Source organism: Camelina sativa, chromosome 6 (assembly GCF_030686135.1).
Source record: "Camelina sativa cultivar CO46 ecotype springtype chromosome 6, ASM3068613v1".
Taxonomy (NCBI): domain Eukaryota; kingdom Viridiplantae; phylum Streptophyta; class Magnoliopsida; order Brassicales; family Brassicaceae; genus Camelina; species Camelina sativa.
Window position 1 is genome coordinate 4,504,456 of NC_141885.1, and position 17,231 is coordinate 4,521,686.

Genomic DNA, 17,231 nt, shown 5'->3' on the forward strand with positions numbered 1-17,231 from the left:
TTTTAAATCCGGTATGTAATATATTTCTTTGAGAGCTCTTCTTTCACCCGACTTGGTCACAAAGACAATTGAACCTTTCCCGATAATGTTTACATACGACCCCTCACCAACATTTACTCGCCCCTTGATGTTTTCATCTAAACTTGAGAAAAACTCTTTGTTTCCCGTCATATGGTTGCTTGCGCCGTTGTCAAGATACCAAACACTTGCGGTGTTAGTATCGTAGTTATCAGGGAACACTTTATCTTCGTTCAAGAACACCACTTCATGAACGTAGAGGGCTTCAGCTTCTTGAGTCTCGTTTAGGTTTGTTTCATGGTGTTGTAGAGGCTTATCGGGGCATCTTGAAGCATAGTGACCCGACTTGTCACACCTCCAACATACGACTTTTGTAAGATGTTTCTTCTTTTGATCCTTCTCTGAGATTTCTCCTCCTTGATTTTGACCGTTAAATGTACCTCGGCCTTGTCCTCTGCCTCTACCAAAACTTCCTCTTCCGGTACCTCCTTTGTCTCTTGCTCCCCCTCGAAATCCACCGTACCCTCCACGGTAATTGGTGTTTGAGAACATGAGTTTACCTTGATCTTCACTCAAGGTCTCCTTCCCAACTCGTTCTTCATAAGCTTTTATCCTTCGTACTATATCTTCGAAGGTTGTTGTGTTTAAGTTGAGGACTTGTTCAAGAGATGCTACAATATGAATAAATTTTTCTCTTGGAAGTCCCGATAAAAACTTCTTCACAAGTTTTGTTTCATCGTTTGTTTCTCCTAGGGAGGCTGATTGAGCAGCGAGTCCTGACCTCTTCCCTGCATACTCATCTACCGACTCTGAATCTCCCATCGTTACCCGATCTAACTCTGCTTTTAGAGTTTGAAGTCTTGCTTCTTTCACCCGGTCAGCTCCCTGGTGACGAGACTTGATAGCTTCCCATAGGTTCTTCGCTGAATTTTGCTCTCCAATCTGCAAAATCAACATCTCTGGAATCGACTGGAACAACAGAGCAATCGCCACATCGTTCATCTTCACGTCGGCGGAGCCTGGCTCTATTGTGACCCGTAGCGTGATCTTCATACGCATCAACCAAACTGTGTAGTTTGTCGATGTTAACATCGAACACTAGATCGAAGGTGACCCAAGGTCTTTGGATCGTTGTGGTGGATTGCTGTCTCCCATGCTTGATAACAAGGCTTCTTTAACCACCGTCTTCTGCACAAGCTCTAATACCAATTCAAATCAAAAAAACTATGAACTTGAAAGATTAAAGAACAACTTTTCTTTATTGATTTAGAAACTTCTGAAAACTAAATCTCTTTCTCTCTTAGGTCTTATGTAACATCTCTCCATGACCTCTTATTTATATAGATCTTAGCAACCCCTAAATCTATATGGAAAAGGAAAACTTAGAAAACTTCTAATATTTAGACCTTATTTGTATTTCCTATTTTCTATCTCTTCTAGCATCTTCTAGGAAGAGATTACTTAGTCTCCAAGTCTTGGAATTATCCAACATTATTGTAGAGCAATCGTTATTCATATCACATCTGACCATTTGTCTTATACACATATATACCCACACTGTTCAACTGACACTCTTGACTCTTTATTCTCTACAATGGGTTCTGGTTCTCTAGCTGCTATGTCTGTGTTTGAGGCAAAGTATAAAGAACGCCTAACCGTAAGAAAGCGAAAACATTCATCTTATACACAGACATTTATTTTCTTCTGTCTGATTAAATTTTCTTGTTACAAAATCCTTTGTAGAGGGATGAAGGAATTAAGTGTAGAAGATGAGTCTTATTCATATACGAGACCTTTACACACATATATATAGTTGTACAGAGGAAACATTCTAGGTTAGAAATATAAACAGAACATTCTATATACATCATGATACGAAATATTGTGTATTGAAGAGCTTATCACTTGCGTATCAAGGTGTATCCTTAACATGCCCCCTCAAGATGGAGGGCCGGGAGACACTCCAATCTTGTTCCTTAGATGTAGAAATTGTGTGCGAGAGAGAGGCTTTGTCAAGGCATCGGCTAACTGATCTTTTGTGTTAACGTGACAAACACGAAGTTGTCCTTGCTGAATTTGCCCTCGAGCAAAATCATAATCAAGGGCAATGTGCTTCATGCGTGAGTGAAAGACAAGGTTGGCACACAGAAAAGTGGCTCCGACATTATCACAGTAGACAATCGGTACAACTTGTTTGTGGACGCCAAGCTCAGATAAGAGATTGCAAATCCAACGCAGTTCAGCAGAGGTATTGGCCACAGCTCTGTATTCGGCTTCAGTGGAAGAGCGAGCAACAGTTTTCTGCTTTTTCGCAGACCAGGAGACAGGATGAGTTCCCATGTAGACAATATAGGCGTTTGTGGAGACATAGTCATCAGATTCACCAGCCCAGTCAGCGTCGGAGTAAGCGTGAAGGTTCAAATTGTTCTTGGCGGCAAAGAAGATGTCGTGAGTTGTTGTCCCTGCAAGATAACGAAGTACCCGTTTTGCAGCTTGGCAATGTGCTTCAGTGGGGCGGTGCATGAACTTGAACAGGCGATTCACCGCATAGCTGATATCTAACCTGGTAAAGGCGAGATATTGTAAGCTGCCAACAAGACGTCTATAGTCAGTGCCATCAGGGAGAGGGGAACCAGATTTTAGAGTAAGCTTCGGAGATGAGGCCATCGGAGTTGCGACCGTCTTGGCATATAGCATGTTATAACGGTGAAGTAAATCAATGATATATTTTCGCTGACAGAGATGCAAGCCGTTGGCGGTGCGATGAGCTTTGATTGCGAGAAAGTAGTTAAGATCTTTCGGATCTTTAACAGAAAACCGATCAGCAAGGCAGTGAAGGATGTGTTGAATGGAGGAGCTGTCATTGCCGGTGATAAGGATGTCATTGACGTAAACCAAAAGATACACAAAAGTTTTCCCGCGTCGGAGGATGAACAGAGATATGTCCGCGAGAGAATTGTGAAACCCAACACTGAGAAGATAGGTGCGTAATTCTGTATACCAAGCACGTGGAGCCTACTTGAGACCGTAGATTGCTTTGCGGAGGCGACAGACATATAGACCTCCTTGTTTAGTGTGCCCTGTAAAAACGAGTTATTGACATCCAATTGTAGAATTGGCCAGGATGAACTTACAGCGACATCAAGGACCAAATGGAGCGTTGTGGACTTGATCACGGGGCTAAAAGTCTCTGTATAGTCACAACCATATTCCTGATTCTATCCCTTGGTGACGAGGCGAGCAATTTCTGGAACGGTGATTTCATGGCAATTACCGGTGTTGGAAGGCGGTTGATGAGATAGACACCAGCGGCAAAGGGGTACGGCAATACGTGTTAGGGAGACCACCATGTGTGAGAAACGATAGGCCAGTTTCGACAACGTGACGTGCTTTCTTTCCGAAATGCCATTGTGCTCCGGTGTGTGGGGTGGGGATGTGAAGTGAGAGATTCCCGAAGCCGATAAGAAGGATTTAAGAGCAACAAACTCGCCACCATTGTCTGACTATAAGGTGCCTATTCTTGTTCCAAATTTGTTTTCCACCAGCGCTTTGAATGGCATGAACGTGTCACGGACTTGGGATTTGGTTTTAAGTGGATATAGCCAGGTATAGTGGGTATAATGATCAATGAGGATCAAATAATATTTGTAGTTATCAACAGAGACAACAGGAGAGGTCCAGACATCAGAAAATATATATTCAAGGGGTTTCGTGGAGGTGATAGAGGTTTGAGAAAAAGGAAGCTTGTGACTTTTATTAATAGAGCAATCATGACAAAACAAATTTTGAGAAGAATAAGGAGAGTAGGGAAGTGAGAATTTAGAGACTAGGGATTGAAGAATAGGAGAAGCAGGGTGGCCTAAGCGATGGTGCCAGTCCACTAAAGTAGGTTTGGTGGAGGTTGAAGCAAAGAAAGCAGAGAGAGTTGTTGGTGAAGTCGGCCACTCGTAAAGCTTGTCTCTAGTTTTGCCTTGGAGTAACAAGGTCCCCCGAGCTCAGATCCTTCACCTGAAAGGAAGCAGGAAAGAATGCAACAGACACTTTATTATCATTGCAGAGCCGATAAACAGAAATTAAATTTTTATCAATAAGGGGGACACAAATAACACGGTTCAAGAGTAGGTTTTGAGAGGTAGATGTTAGAGATAGTGAACCAGTGTGAGAGATCCGGAGACCGGAACCATCACCAATAAGAACAGAGTCATCACCACGGTACGGTTGATGTGTTGCAAGGGTGTGGAGATCACTGGTCATGTGATGAGACGCACCACTGTCCAATAGCCAAGGGTTGGTGGAAGGTGGAGCAGTGAGAGCAAAGTTGGCATGGGGCTGCCATGAACGAGAAGGAGTGGGAAGAAGTCCATTGTGTGGAGCGAATTGATGAAGCTAGGAGTAGCGTTTGGCAATATGACCGAAGACACCACACAGCTGACAAGTTCCTTGATACCCACCATTAGAGCGGGTGTCTTGGCGCGGTGACAAATAGGTATTGGAGGACCTATTGTTCCATTGTTGATGCGAGCGTTGAGCAGACTTGTGTGGAGAAGGACGAGAGCGAGAGGTAGCAACATTGGGAGAGAGAGGAACAGATGGTGACGTGACGAGAGCAGCGGTCAACAACTGAGCTTCTTTGTTGAGAAGTTTTTCATGAACTTCGGTGAGTTTGGGGGAGACTTCACGACCCTCAACTTGATCAACAACAGATCTGTAGTCTTCAGGGAGACCACGAAGAACAGCTTCAATCTGCTCATCAAGATCAAAAGGCTTACCGAGGAGAGCCAATTTGTCAAAATGAGTAGTTAAGCCTTGCATATACTCATCGATCGTTTTATCACCTTTGGAAAATTGTTGCAGTTGAAGTCGAAAATTGTTGCACCGATGGAGACAGAGTGTCGAGAAGTCCACTATAGATCAGCTTGTCTTGTCTCTTCCATTTTAGAAAATCTGGGTTCGGAACTGTGGCATCATTGGAGACAATGGTCTGAGCAGGAGGAGGAACATAACCATCAACATAGCCGGCCAAGTCGTACCCATCAAGGAGAGAGTGGATCTGGAGACTCCAAGTGATGTAGAAAGAAACAGAGGAGAAAAGAAGAAAGCAACGGAGAGAAACGAGATGCAGCAAAAAATTTAGAGATCTTTTACTACTCTGATACCATGTAGAAGATGAGTCTTATTCATATACGAGACCTTTACACACATATATATAGTTGTACAGAGGAGACATTCTAGGTTAGAAATATAAACAGAACATTCTATATACAACATGATACGAAATATTGTGTATTGAAGAGCGTATCACTTGCGTATCAAGGTGTGTCCTTAACATTAAGTTGGCTGCTGAAGCCATATGCTCGGGTATATTCAATGACCTTGGTAGTGGTAGCAATGTTGACATCTGCGTGATCAAAAGGTTCTGTCTACACTACAATACTCCCTTTCGTTAGCATGTAAACTCATAATTCTATCATGTCATAGACATTAGTGTAACCAGTTATTAGTTAAATCCAACTCTTAACATTACCATTAGATAACTGGAAAGCATCTTCGTCATTGGTTTAATGCAATCATAAAAAATTTTGTTTAGAATGTCCACGTTAAGCTGACCAACTTAATCACCACCATAAAAACTCCTTTAACTTGCATAATACATGTGTATGTTTTGTTGCTTTTGAAGCTTATTATTTGACACTGTGTTTGGCAAACAGGGAAACAAGGAATATCTGAGGAACTACATGGAACCAAACCCAAGAACCTATGTCAGCACCAAAGGCTATTCCTTCACCAAGAAAACTGGTAAGTTTAATCTTAAACACACAACAAACAAACTTGCTTCACTTTTGGCTTGTTGAACCTTGGTTTTTTTTTTGTCTCACTTCAATATGAAGTGAGAAGATTTTGTGACTACCATTACACCGATCACACATAACAAATCTCCATCCCCTACACGAATCACATACCTCAGCGAATCTTTCACCTGACGGTGTTAACGCAGCGAGCAGTTTCCTCAGCTTGTCGTTCTCATGTAACTGCTTAATCTCTTCCGACCCGCCGATGTATCTTCCACTGATAAAAACCTTAGGCAACATCACTTTCTCTATTCCGAACATCTTTTGTAACTCATCGTGAAATATTGAATCCATCAATAAGTCTCGCTCGTCAAATGCATGGAGGATGGACCGCACATATCTACACTCCTTGAACACCTTACGTACGTATGATTCCAAGGCTAGTGTAGTAGATAACGACGCCTCGGTGGTGATCAGCGTTGGGGATATCCACGACGGAGAAACTATCATTTGAGATACGTCTGTGAATCTGATAAGCCTCATAGAGTGTACATACGAAGGACAAATGAAGATTGAAGCACACGTGCAAGAAGAGAAGAGCACGTGCAAGTCTATGTGATATAAAGGATTGTTTGTTTACTTTTGGAAGTTATGTTGTTTGTTGTGGAAACATGAGACGTATGAGCCTTCGTTGGGAGAGAATTATGTTCTAGCTGCGTCTAGAGATTCTCTTGGTTTCTGGTTACATTCGGTTACAATTGTATCATTCATTTTTTGGGAGATAATAAAAAGAGAGTCTTTTTCTTATCAAATGGTGCGATTGTGATCTGGGATCGAATCTAACGCGATTTCAAGATTAGGTTTGGCGAAATTAGGGATTTTATCGAATCAGAGAAATTTCAAGTTCAACGATGGTGATGGAGCAAAATTTAACACCAATCAAGGAGGCTACGACGGCGGAACAAGTAGAAGCTTCGACGGCGGAATGCTTCAATCGGTTAGCTGATATGGCGTCAATGGTGCGTCGTTCTGAGACTCGTATGGATTCAAGAATTGACAGTTTAGGTGACAAGATCGGAGCTCATGATCAACAACTTTTAGAGATTGGGCGTAAACTCGATCTGTTGCTTCACGCGTTACCCGGGAAATCAATGTTACAAGAAATTGGAGGAACGAGTCATGATTACAACTCGCAATCGCAAATTCAAGACATTCAGGTACCAATCCCTATCTCAAAACCTTGCCGTAGTACTATTAGGCCTGGGATTAGAGAAAATCTACTTAAGAATGTGTAGATGGCTGTGTTTGAGGGTGTGGGAACCTACGGATGGATCGCAACAGTGGAGAGATTTTTCAGAACAGGTAGATACAACGATGAAGAGAAGTTAGCACTGGTGGTTGTGAGCTTGCAAGGGGAAGCTTTGAGTTGGTACAATTGGGAGATTAACAGGAAAGAATTTGTAAGTTGGGAACAGTTCAAGAAAAGTTTGTTGTTGCGCTTTGGTAATCTGAAAATAAGAGGACCGAGTCAAAGTATCTTCTGCATTAAAAAAACTGGATCCATAGCTGATTATGTCCAGCGATTTGAAGACTTGTCGTCACAAGTGTCAGGGTTAGATGACTAGAAGTTGGAAGGCATTTTTCTGAATGGATTAACCCCAAAAATGCAGGAATTAGTTCACATGCAAAAGCCAAGAGATTTACCAGAAATGGTGGCGGAAGCAAGAGCAATGGAAACTAGTATTATCCGAAGACTGGTTAAGAAGGAGCTATTACTAGCCAATAAAGAAAACAAGGAAGGATACAACTCTGAAAACAAGAGTACTCTCTCGTATACATCAAACAATTGGAAGACGAAGGCAATTGTGACTGATGTGATTCAAGGATCGGAGAAGCCACCAGGGAGAGTCAAACAGAGACCTAGGCGACACAATTCCAATGTTGAGCTTGATGAGAAACGAAGAAAAGGGCTGTGTTTTAAATGTGATTGACCATGGTCTAAGGATCACAAATGTCCTAACAAAGAACTTCGAGTACTAACAATCTTCAATGGTTATGAGGTGGAAATGTTAGATGATAGCAAAGATGAATTGATCATTGCTTAGCCAATTGGAGAGTGCATGGCATTGTCATTCAAATCATATAGAGGGATTTCTTCTCCTTCTACGAGTTTCATGAGTGGTTATCATGCTTGACAGTGGTGTAACCCACAATTTTATATCTCCTGTTGCGGCCAAGAAATTGAAGCTGAAATGCAGAGAAGATCCACATTTGAATGTCAAATTGGGAACATGCATAATGGTTCAAGGTACAGGAGTTTGTGACAAGGTGTGTTTCTCGGTGCAGAATTTGGAGTTCACAACCGACTTTGTTGTGTTACAGCTGGGACAAGTGGATACAATATTGGGGATCTATTGGTTGAGTACATTGGGTGATTGTCAAGTGAATTGGCTAAAGAATGAAATGTCATTCTTATACAAGGGGAGGATTGTGACAATCAAAGGCGAGTCAGACTTAGACATATCGAAGATGTCTTTGAAATCTCTGTCCAGTGGTTATACTATGAATTCACTTGTTTCTGCCCAATGATTATCTCAAGCGAAGGAGTTTCAACCGATCCTGAGAAGACAAAAGCTATGGTGTTGTGGGTTACTCCCAAGTCAATGAAATAACTGAGGGGATTTCTGGGCTTAACAAGATACTATAGGAGGTACATAAGAGGTTATGGGGTATTAGCCTGACCACTCACAGAATTATTGAGAAAATACTGCTTTGAATGGAGTAAAGAACAGCATTCGACATTCTGAAGAAAGCAATGTCAACCGCTCCGGTTTTAGCTCTTCCAGATTTTGATGAAATATTCATAGTCGAAGTTGATGCCTCGGGTTTTGGTTTGGGGGCGGATTTGATGCAAAATAAAAGACCTATCGCCTATTTTAGCCATGGTCTAACTGCCAAAGAACAGCTTAAATCATTGTATGAGAGGGAATTGATGGCTATAGTCCTTGCTATTCAAAAATGGAAACACTATTTGTTTGGAAGGCATTTTGTGGTACACACTGATCAAAAAAGCTTGAAGTTTCTGTTGGATCATAGGGAGGTGATGATGGATTACCAGAAGTGGTTGATAAAGCTATTGAATTATGATTTTGAAATCATATATAAACCTGGAATCGAGAACACAACTCCTGATGGATTATCGAGAATGACTCAACCTCAAGGTGTAGTTCCATCTTCGGTTTTGATGGCTTTAACAGTGCCGACAGTATTACAACGACATGACATGTACGAAGAGATTGATAAAGACTCGAATCTTCAGGAAAAAATCCAGTCCTGTTCGACTTCATCAGATGAGAATGAAGGTTATGCAGTGAGGAGTGGGAGATTATGGTTCAAAAATAGGTTAGTAATACCCAAATCCTCTCGTTTCATACCAATGATTTTGGAAGAGTATCATACTGGTCTCATGGGTGGTCATTCAGGGGTCTTGAAGACAGTTAAGAGAATTCAACAATCGTTTCATTGGGAAGGATTGATGAGAGATGTATAGAAATTTGTATTTGAATGTGACACTTGTCAAAGACATAAATACTCTACAATGTCACCAACAAGACTGCTTCAACCCTTACCTATACCTCAACATGTTTGGGAGGATATATCTATGGATTTTGTGGAGGTCTTACCAACTTCTCAATGGAAGAATGTTATTTTGGTGGTGATTGACAGATTGAGTAAGTATGGCCATTTTTTAAGCTTGAAACACCCATTTACAGCTTTTGATGTGGCTCGACTATTCATCAAAGAGGTGGTAAGGCTACATGGTTATCCAGCTTCGATAGTGTCTGATAGGGGTAATACCTTGTTAAGCGCCTTTTGGAAGGACAGTTTTAAACTTTCTGCAACCAAGCTTAAGTACAGTATGACATTCCCCCCCCCCCCCCAAACAGAGGTTTTGAACAGATGTCTTGAGACATATCTTCGATGCTTTGCTTCAGCTCATCCGAAGACATGGCACCAATACTTATCCTGGGCTGGGCTGTGGTACAACTCTTCATATCACACAACGTTGAAGACGTCACCATTTAAAGTGTTGTATGGCCGAGATCCTCCTGCTATCATACGTTTTGAAGACAATTCCACGAAAGTCTCAGAGCTAGAGGTGATGTTGAGAGAGAGAGGGACTTAATGTTGACTCAGATTAAGAGTCATTTAACCCACGCTCAACAACTCATGAAGAACAATGCCGATAAACACAGGCGAGACATCGAATACGAGGTTGGAGATTGGGTGTTCTTGAAGTTAAAGCCCTACAGACATCAAACTGTGGCTAAGAGAGCTTGCCAAAAACTAGCAGCAAAGTTTATGGTCCTTATGAAGTGATGGAAAGGATCGGTAAGGCAGCTTATCGGCTACAGTTACCGGAATGGTCGAAGGTACACCATGTGTTTCATGTGTCGCAGATCAAAAAGGTATTGAGAGATCACAATCAGGTTATTCCCTTACTAGAGTTGTTTAATGAATCATATGAATTGATTGTTGAGCCAGAAGCAGTGTTGGAGACCCGATATAATGAGAAAGGCGTATTGGAGGCTTTAGTGCATTGGAAGGGGTTACCAGATCGTGTGGATACTTGGGAAGTGGTATGGGAACTACAAAGATAATACCCTACTCTAGCGCTTGAGGAAAAGCTTCGTTTTGAAGGGGGGGGGAGGTATTGATAAGCCTCATAGAGTGTACATACGAAGGACAAATGAAGCTTGAAGCACATGTGCAAGAAGAGAAGAGCACGTGAAAGTCTATGTGATATAAAGGATTGTTTGTTTACTTTTGGAAGTTATGTTGTTTGTTGTGGAAACACGAGACATATGAGTCTTCGTTGGGAGAGAATTATGTTCAAGCCGCGTCTAGAGATTCTATTGGTTTCTTGTTACATTCGGTTATAATTGTATCATTCATTCTTTGGGAGATAATAAAAAGAGTCTTTTTCTTATCAGAATCCTGGCAGGACTCCGAGGCGGGTGAATGACTTGACGCCCCGGAGAGTAGGATTCTGATGAGGGGGTCATCAGAATGAAGGAGGTTTTGGATGTCTTTGAGTGATGAACATGAGAAACGTCTTGGCCATTTTAGTGAGTCGGGTGAGATTTCGTGACGAAGTCTGCGTGGTTGAAACCAGTTCGGGAACATTAGATAAGATCAACAACGAAATCCTGAGGAAAATGAAAATGTTAAAAAATTTTGAACGAGTAAATATTAGTATGAGTGAAAAGAATAGATAAGGAAGTTATCACTACAAAATGATTTCTTACCCAAAAAGAGCCAAAATATTTAATTTATATTCTTATATTTTTATGGTAGTCAACTAAAAAGTTCAAACTTCAAAGGGTGTTTAGTTGTTTGTTTATAAATCATAAACTCAACAAAGATCGAATAGCTTCTTTATACTTTGGAAACGCCGTTTTTAGAGCTCTCTCGTTAACTTTGACCGATACTCTCGTGCTAAAACGACCAAAGCTCTGTTTTTAGGGTACAAAATGTCATATAACTTATAGTAGTTGGTAAATTCAAAACAAAATCCCCTTAACAACGTTGGTTCTGTTTAATGGGATATACACTGTGCTGTGATATAATCTAGTGTACAAGTGAAATTACATTGCTAGTATTGTTTATGCTTCTTCGTTTCCTGTCTATCATTATCAGAGCTCCGCTTTAGCGGGACGCCAAAATCCCTTCCGACCAACCAAAAACCTGTCCTGGCATATTTTGGTTGACCAATGAAGCGAACCAAATATGGATTCAAGCTTCTTTATTGTTTCCTTGGTGTCTTCATTATGAAGTCTTCATTCTTTGTTGGTTTATTGTGTACCAAAATTACTCCATTGACGGAGCGAGTCGAAGTTACAGAAGTTGATGAAGCTATATGGAGAGGAATGAATTATATAATCCATGAATAAAAAAAACTCAAATCTCTGATTTTATATTTGGTAGTTGTTTTTGTTGTTTGGTAAAATAAAACTAATACAAATTCTAAGGTTTAAAAATTGGGCCAAGAACAAGAAAGAAAGGGCGAGGGCCTATTCTTTTTCAGATTTTGTCGAACGGAAAAGACTAAAATACCCCTACATGTTAAAGTATGTCCGCTGACTCTGTAAAGGTTAATTGGGGAAGAAGAAAACTCTCCGTCTCTTTATACTTTCTCTCTTCTCTTCTCTTCTCTTCTCTTCTTGTTCTATTTTTTTTTCCGATTCGAGCAAAACAATTCATCAAGGTAAAATTACTACTCTTCTTCTCCAACGAATTTTTTTTTTTTAATTTCCCCCATCACTCTCGCACTTCTCCACCTTGAACTCTCTCTTGCTCGATTCCGGTGATTCTCATTCGCTTTTACTGCATTTTTTAAGGGTTCACGATCTGAGGGTTTGTTGATTTACTCTTATTGGGTTTTTGTTTCCTGTGTGACTCTTAACTTTCCTGTTACTGTCTCTTTGATATTGAATACAATTAATTATCCCAACCCTAATCTCAAATTGCTTCTTCTGGGTAATCGTTTTAGATGTTAAATTACTAATCTTTTTTGTTATTTGTAGAGTTGTCAATTTGAAAAAATGTCGCAATCAGCTGTAGATGTGCCGCCAAAAGGTGGGTTCAGCTTCGATCTGTGTAAGAGAAATGATATGCTTACACAAAAGGGTCTTAAAGCTCCTTCTTTTTTGAAGACTGGTACTACCATCGTTGGTTTGATTTTCAAGGTTTGCTTTTTTCATTCTCCCTTAGTTTTGTTTATAGATGAATGTGAACTGTTTTGTACTTAGTCTTAGGAAAAAAATTGTGCCGAGACTTAATGATATTTTTGTATTGTTGAAGTTCAGATTAGTTCTTTGTAAAATTGATTAGTCAAGAAGTTGAATCCTAATTAGTATCGCCAGCATACGACCAGATTGTTCTACTTAATGGATCTTTATTCAGTTCCTACATGTTAGATCCTTTTCCAAGTTCTAATATTAAAATGTGGTGGTGTTTTTTATCAGCTCTATGCTTTTTTGTATAGTTTAGGGAAACAGTATTCAAACCTGTGAAGGGTGTTTGTGGTGTTCCTGCTCTCACTTTTGTCTTTTGGATTCATTTTAGTAAATGACTGGGGGAAGCTATGTAACGCTGATTTCAATATTTGGGTATTTGTATAGGATGGTGTGATACTAGGGGCGGATACCCGAGCAACTGAGGGACCTATTGTTGCTGATAAGAACTGTGAGAAGATTCACTATATGGCACCCAACATATATTGCTGTGGTGCAGGAACCGCCGCTGACACTGAAGCAGTTACTGGTATTTACTCTCTAACTACAGTGTGGCATAATGTGTTGCTCCCTAAACTTAATGCTTAGTTATCTTGGTTTCATTCTCATTGTCCAGATATGGTCAGCTCACAGCTGCGGTTGCATCGTTACCAGACCAGTCGAGACTCTCGTGTCATTACTGCTTTGACCCTTCTCAAAAAACATCTTTTCAGGTAAATTGGTTCTGTCTCATCTAGAAACTCGTCTTAAAGAAACATAGATTACTTAACTGCCTAAGTTTCATTTCAGCTATCAAGGTCATGTCTCTGCTGCGCTTGTGCTTGGTGGAGTTGATATCACTGGGCCTCATCTGCATACTGTAAGTTTTAATTCCCGGATGCTATCTCCTGAGAAGAGATTTTTTTGTTTGTTTGTTTATCGTTATTCATATCACATCTGACCCTTTCTCTTATACACAGATATACCCACACGGTTCAACTGACACTCTTCCATTCGCTACAATGGGTTCTGGTTCTCTTGCTGCTATGTCTGTGTTTGAGGCAAAGTACAAAGAAGGTCTAACTGTAAGTAAGCGGAAATATTCATCTTTCTGTTTCCAGATACATTATTTTCTTCTGTCTGATTAATTTCTTGTTACAAAATCCTCTTAGAGGGATGAGGGAATTCAGTTGGTCGCTGAAGCTATATGCTCGGGTATATTCAATGACCTGGGTAGTGGTAGCAACGTGGACATCTGCGTGATAACAAAGGTTTGTCTTCACGCTGCTTTAACAAGTACCTTTGATTAATGTACAAAACTCCCTTTGGTCAGCATGTAAGAGTCATAATGTATCATCTCATTGACATTACAGTGACCAAGTACATCACTAACAAACCCACAAAACCCAAGACTTAGAATTGTCATTAGATTAATGAAAATGTCCTCTCCATTTGGTTTAATGCAATCCTAAAACCTCTGTTCAGCAAGTACACATTACGCTGGCCAAGTTATTCACCACCAAATCAAACTCTTTGCATTGCATCTGTATGTTTTGTTGCTTTTGGAGCTTATTGTTTTACACTGTGTTGGTAAACAGGGGAACAAGGAATATCTGAGGAATTACATGGAACCAAACCCAAGAACGTATGTCAGCAGCAAAGGTTATTCCTTCACCAAGAAAACCGGTAAGTTACTCTTTGAACACACAACAAAGAATCTAACATCGAAAGCCTCGGGTGGAATCCAGTTTTAATCCTTGTTTTTTTTTCTAACTTCATCTTGTTGGTTTATTGTGTGACAGAGGTTCTTCTCACCAAAATCACCCCATTGTTGGAGCGAGTCGAGATTACAGAAGTGGGTGAAGCCATGGAGGAATGAATAAATCATTCTCAAAACCTTTGCACTGATCTACACCAAGGCTCTTTGTACTCTCATGTTATCATCTTCCCCAGTCTTGTCTGTTTCCCATGTTTAAGGATCATTCGATACTTCTTGGTCTATGTCCATCTTAGATTTTAATAGAGAGAGAGATTTCTTTCTTTCGAATCGTATAAAAAAAACTTGGGTTTCTGCATTTTTCTCCTTGTACTTGTGCTTTCTCAATTTTCTTACACAAACTTTTGGCCTCTTTATAAACCACCAGAACAAAGTGTATCCCTTCATAAAATAACAAGTCATACACCTTTAGTTGATCTGATCAGTAATCCGAGTTTGATATGATTTTAACCCGATTCTTCTTTTTCTTCACCCAATTTTTACCTGAATGTTTTTCTTCACCTAAAGTCAATAAACATGCCTAATGGAGTACTAAGTTGCATTATTCATCTTGGATGGTCACTTTTAATTTCTTTCTTTTTATTGGTGATGTAGAAACTAGAAAAAGGGTTTTGGGGAAATTTTTTTATTATTATATTGTCTATCTTAATCAATGATACAAGGGTTTATAACACTAGATCTTAGGATTTACAACAATATTAGGATATATAATAACCGACATAAACAAAATCCAACATGGATTGTTGGCCCATACACCAATACTCCCCCGTGCGACAAACATGGTACCCAAAACGTAAACTTTACAATCGTAAAACAGAATACAGATGTAGTGGACACTTGTTAATGATGGACAAATTATGTTACCAAACTCCTCCGAACATAAACTTTAATCTTGAAAATAGGGATAGAATATCAGCTCATCTTCGGTCTTTCGTAAAAGAGAATAACAACATCCTGTGAATGCAAATCCTGCAATCTACACAAATAATTGCCCTAATCTTAGAACAGTCCACAAATCGGACTAAAAAGAAATTGACCTAAAAACATAAACGTTCCAAACAACTCTCCTGTAATGGTAAAACTATTACAAAATAAAAATCTCAGAAAAATTATTCGTAACTCAAACTCATGTAAACCATAAACCCTATACCCAACATCATGAATTTAAATAAATGAAAAAACCCCCGATTAATTATTGCAAAAAGAAAACCCAAAACCAATTTAAGAAAATAAAAATCATAAGACAGTACTCTTAAAGCACAAACCCAAAATCCCATTAATTAAATTATTAGGAAATAAAAAAACTATGAATACTAACCACAACCCATAAGCTCGTTTACTAAAACCCAAACGTGGACACAAATCCACACATCACATCATCTTTATCATCTCTGCCACCATCGTCTTCATCGGCTTCACATCCCATTATTATTAGGATCACAAGAACACTAATACTGAAGCTTTAATTTAGATCCACAAGAATCACCTGCTCTAATACCGATGATACAAGAGTTTATATAACGCTAGATCTTAAAGTTTACAACAATATTAGGATTTATAATAACCGACATAACAAAGCCCAACATGGGACCAATATATTATTTACATTTACATTTATCTTGTAAATATATAATTAAAATTTATCTAAATATATTATTTATATTTACATTATCTTAGTTTAGGAAATATCTTTTGTATAGAAGGATCTAGAAGATCATGTAATTAATATTAATATATTGTAATATTTATCTATTCTATTAAAGCTAAAGTACTCACTAGACTCAAATTGGACCATGACTTTGTTTTGGTAGGTTTTTCATTAAAAATGATTAGAGAATCATTTAATTTAATTAAATTAATCTATAGTTTCAATTTATCTAAGTGACCATTATACCCTTGGGTCGATCACTTGAAACTAACCGGGTCGGGATGCGGATCCTCTCTGACCCGAAAATAGAAGAAAAAATATTCGCGGATCTGTTTGTTCTCCAGATTAATAATTTTTGGATCATGTATATTATTTGATTCAAAAATAGTTAAACACACAACGAAACAGATGTATAATCCCTATAAAAAAGAAAATTAGTATCAGAGTATTTAATGGCTTCAGTAATATCAAATATTAACTACTACCATACTTAATCCCTATAATTATTACTAATATTAATAATAATGAGAAATCTTTAATACTTATCAATTGTGACTTTTTTGCTTCCAAAATAATCAATAGATTAAATACGAAATTGTATACATATGTAAACTTATTTGATTTGCTTTTATATTATGAGATATTTACGGAAACAGCAAATCAACTTAATACAATTAAATAAAAATAAATCATCATTTAACTTAGATTTTTTAATATTTCCTTCACGAATTATAGTAATTAATTATGATTAGTATAGATGGAGAGACAAATATAAAGAGAGTTCAGAAGACATGACTATTTAAATAGATACACGTCACTAACGTCATACACCTATTAGAACGAAAGTTGTGATGAAAAAATATAAATATAATATAGTGAAAAGATAAAACTTTATAATGAACAAATATAACCATTTGAATTTAAAAAAAAAAAAAAAAAGACAAATTTTACGAAAATGTACTACGAAAAATCGCAATTGTTTGCACTTGATTTTACCTAATAATCCATATAAACTGCTTTTGAATAGAAGACATATTTCTTACCATATTGAAAACGTCAAATTCAAAAATTCACTATATAATCCATCTAACTGTTGAAAAAAAAACTTTAGGCATTTTTATTAAATTTTTATATTGAGAATTAACTAAAAGTTATAAATCAGATTTTTATCATTTCAAAAAACTTTTGTTAAATCAAGAATTGTAAGGATTTCATTACTTTTA

At 38.6% G+C, this 17,231-nt stretch overlaps 2 protein-coding genes and 1 long non-coding RNA gene across 6 annotated transcripts; 2 read left to right on the plus strand and 1 right to left on the minus strand.

Annotated features, from left to right (window-relative positions):
• Nucleotides 1–6,458: 6,458 nt before the first annotated feature.
• On the plus strand, nucleotides 6,459–10,797 carry LOC147942254 (uncharacterized). 2 transcript variants are annotated; one of them, XR_015560387.1, is made up of 3 exons: nucleotides 6,459–7,024; nucleotides 7,103–10,276; nucleotides 10,353–10,797. XR_015560387.1 is itself a non-coding variant. In XM_087455871.1 (2 exons), exons 1-2 carry the CDS (start codon nucleotides 6,719–6,721, stop codon nucleotides 7,430–7,432), a joined length of 636 nt encoding a protein of 211 aa, XP_087311997.1. In that variant the 5' UTR covers nucleotides 6,459–6,718; the 3' UTR covers nucleotides 7,433–10,797. The 2 variants fall into 2 exon arrangements, 1 of the variants encoding a protein (XP_087311997.1); XM_087455871.1 differs by having other exon boundaries at nucleotides 7,103–10,797.
• A 1,154-nt stretch (nucleotides 10,798–11,951) lies between these two features.
• On the plus strand, nucleotides 11,952–14,658 carry LOC104790401 (proteasome subunit beta type-7-A). 3 transcript variants are annotated; one of them, XM_087455872.1, is made up of 9 exons: nucleotides 11,952–12,075; nucleotides 12,395–12,556; nucleotides 12,992–13,133; nucleotides 13,221–13,317; nucleotides 13,394–13,463; nucleotides 13,564–13,668; nucleotides 13,756–13,854; nucleotides 14,182–14,269; nucleotides 14,386–14,658. In XM_087455872.1, exons 2-9 carry the CDS (start codon nucleotides 12,413–12,415, stop codon nucleotides 14,460–14,462), a joined length of 822 nt encoding a protein of 273 aa, XP_087311998.1. In that variant the 5' UTR covers nucleotides 11,952–12,075; nucleotides 12,395–12,412; the 3' UTR covers nucleotides 14,463–14,658. The 3 variants fall into 3 exon arrangements, with proteins under 3 accessions (XP_087311998.1, XP_087312000.1, XP_087311999.1); XM_087455874.1 differs by having other exon boundaries at nucleotides 11,965–12,224; XM_087455873.1 differs by having other exon boundaries at nucleotides 11,965–12,174.
• A 311-nt stretch (nucleotides 14,659–14,969) lies between these two features.
• LOC147942255 (uncharacterized) lies at nucleotides 14,970–15,848 on the minus strand. The gene is made up of 2 exons (XR_015559537.1): nucleotides 15,679–15,848; nucleotides 14,970–15,336 (listed from the first exon to the last, which is right to left on the minus strand). It is a non-coding gene; the product is annotated as an uncharacterized LOC147942255 (long non-coding RNA).
• Between the last annotated feature and the right edge of the window lie 1,383 nt (nucleotides 15,849–17,231).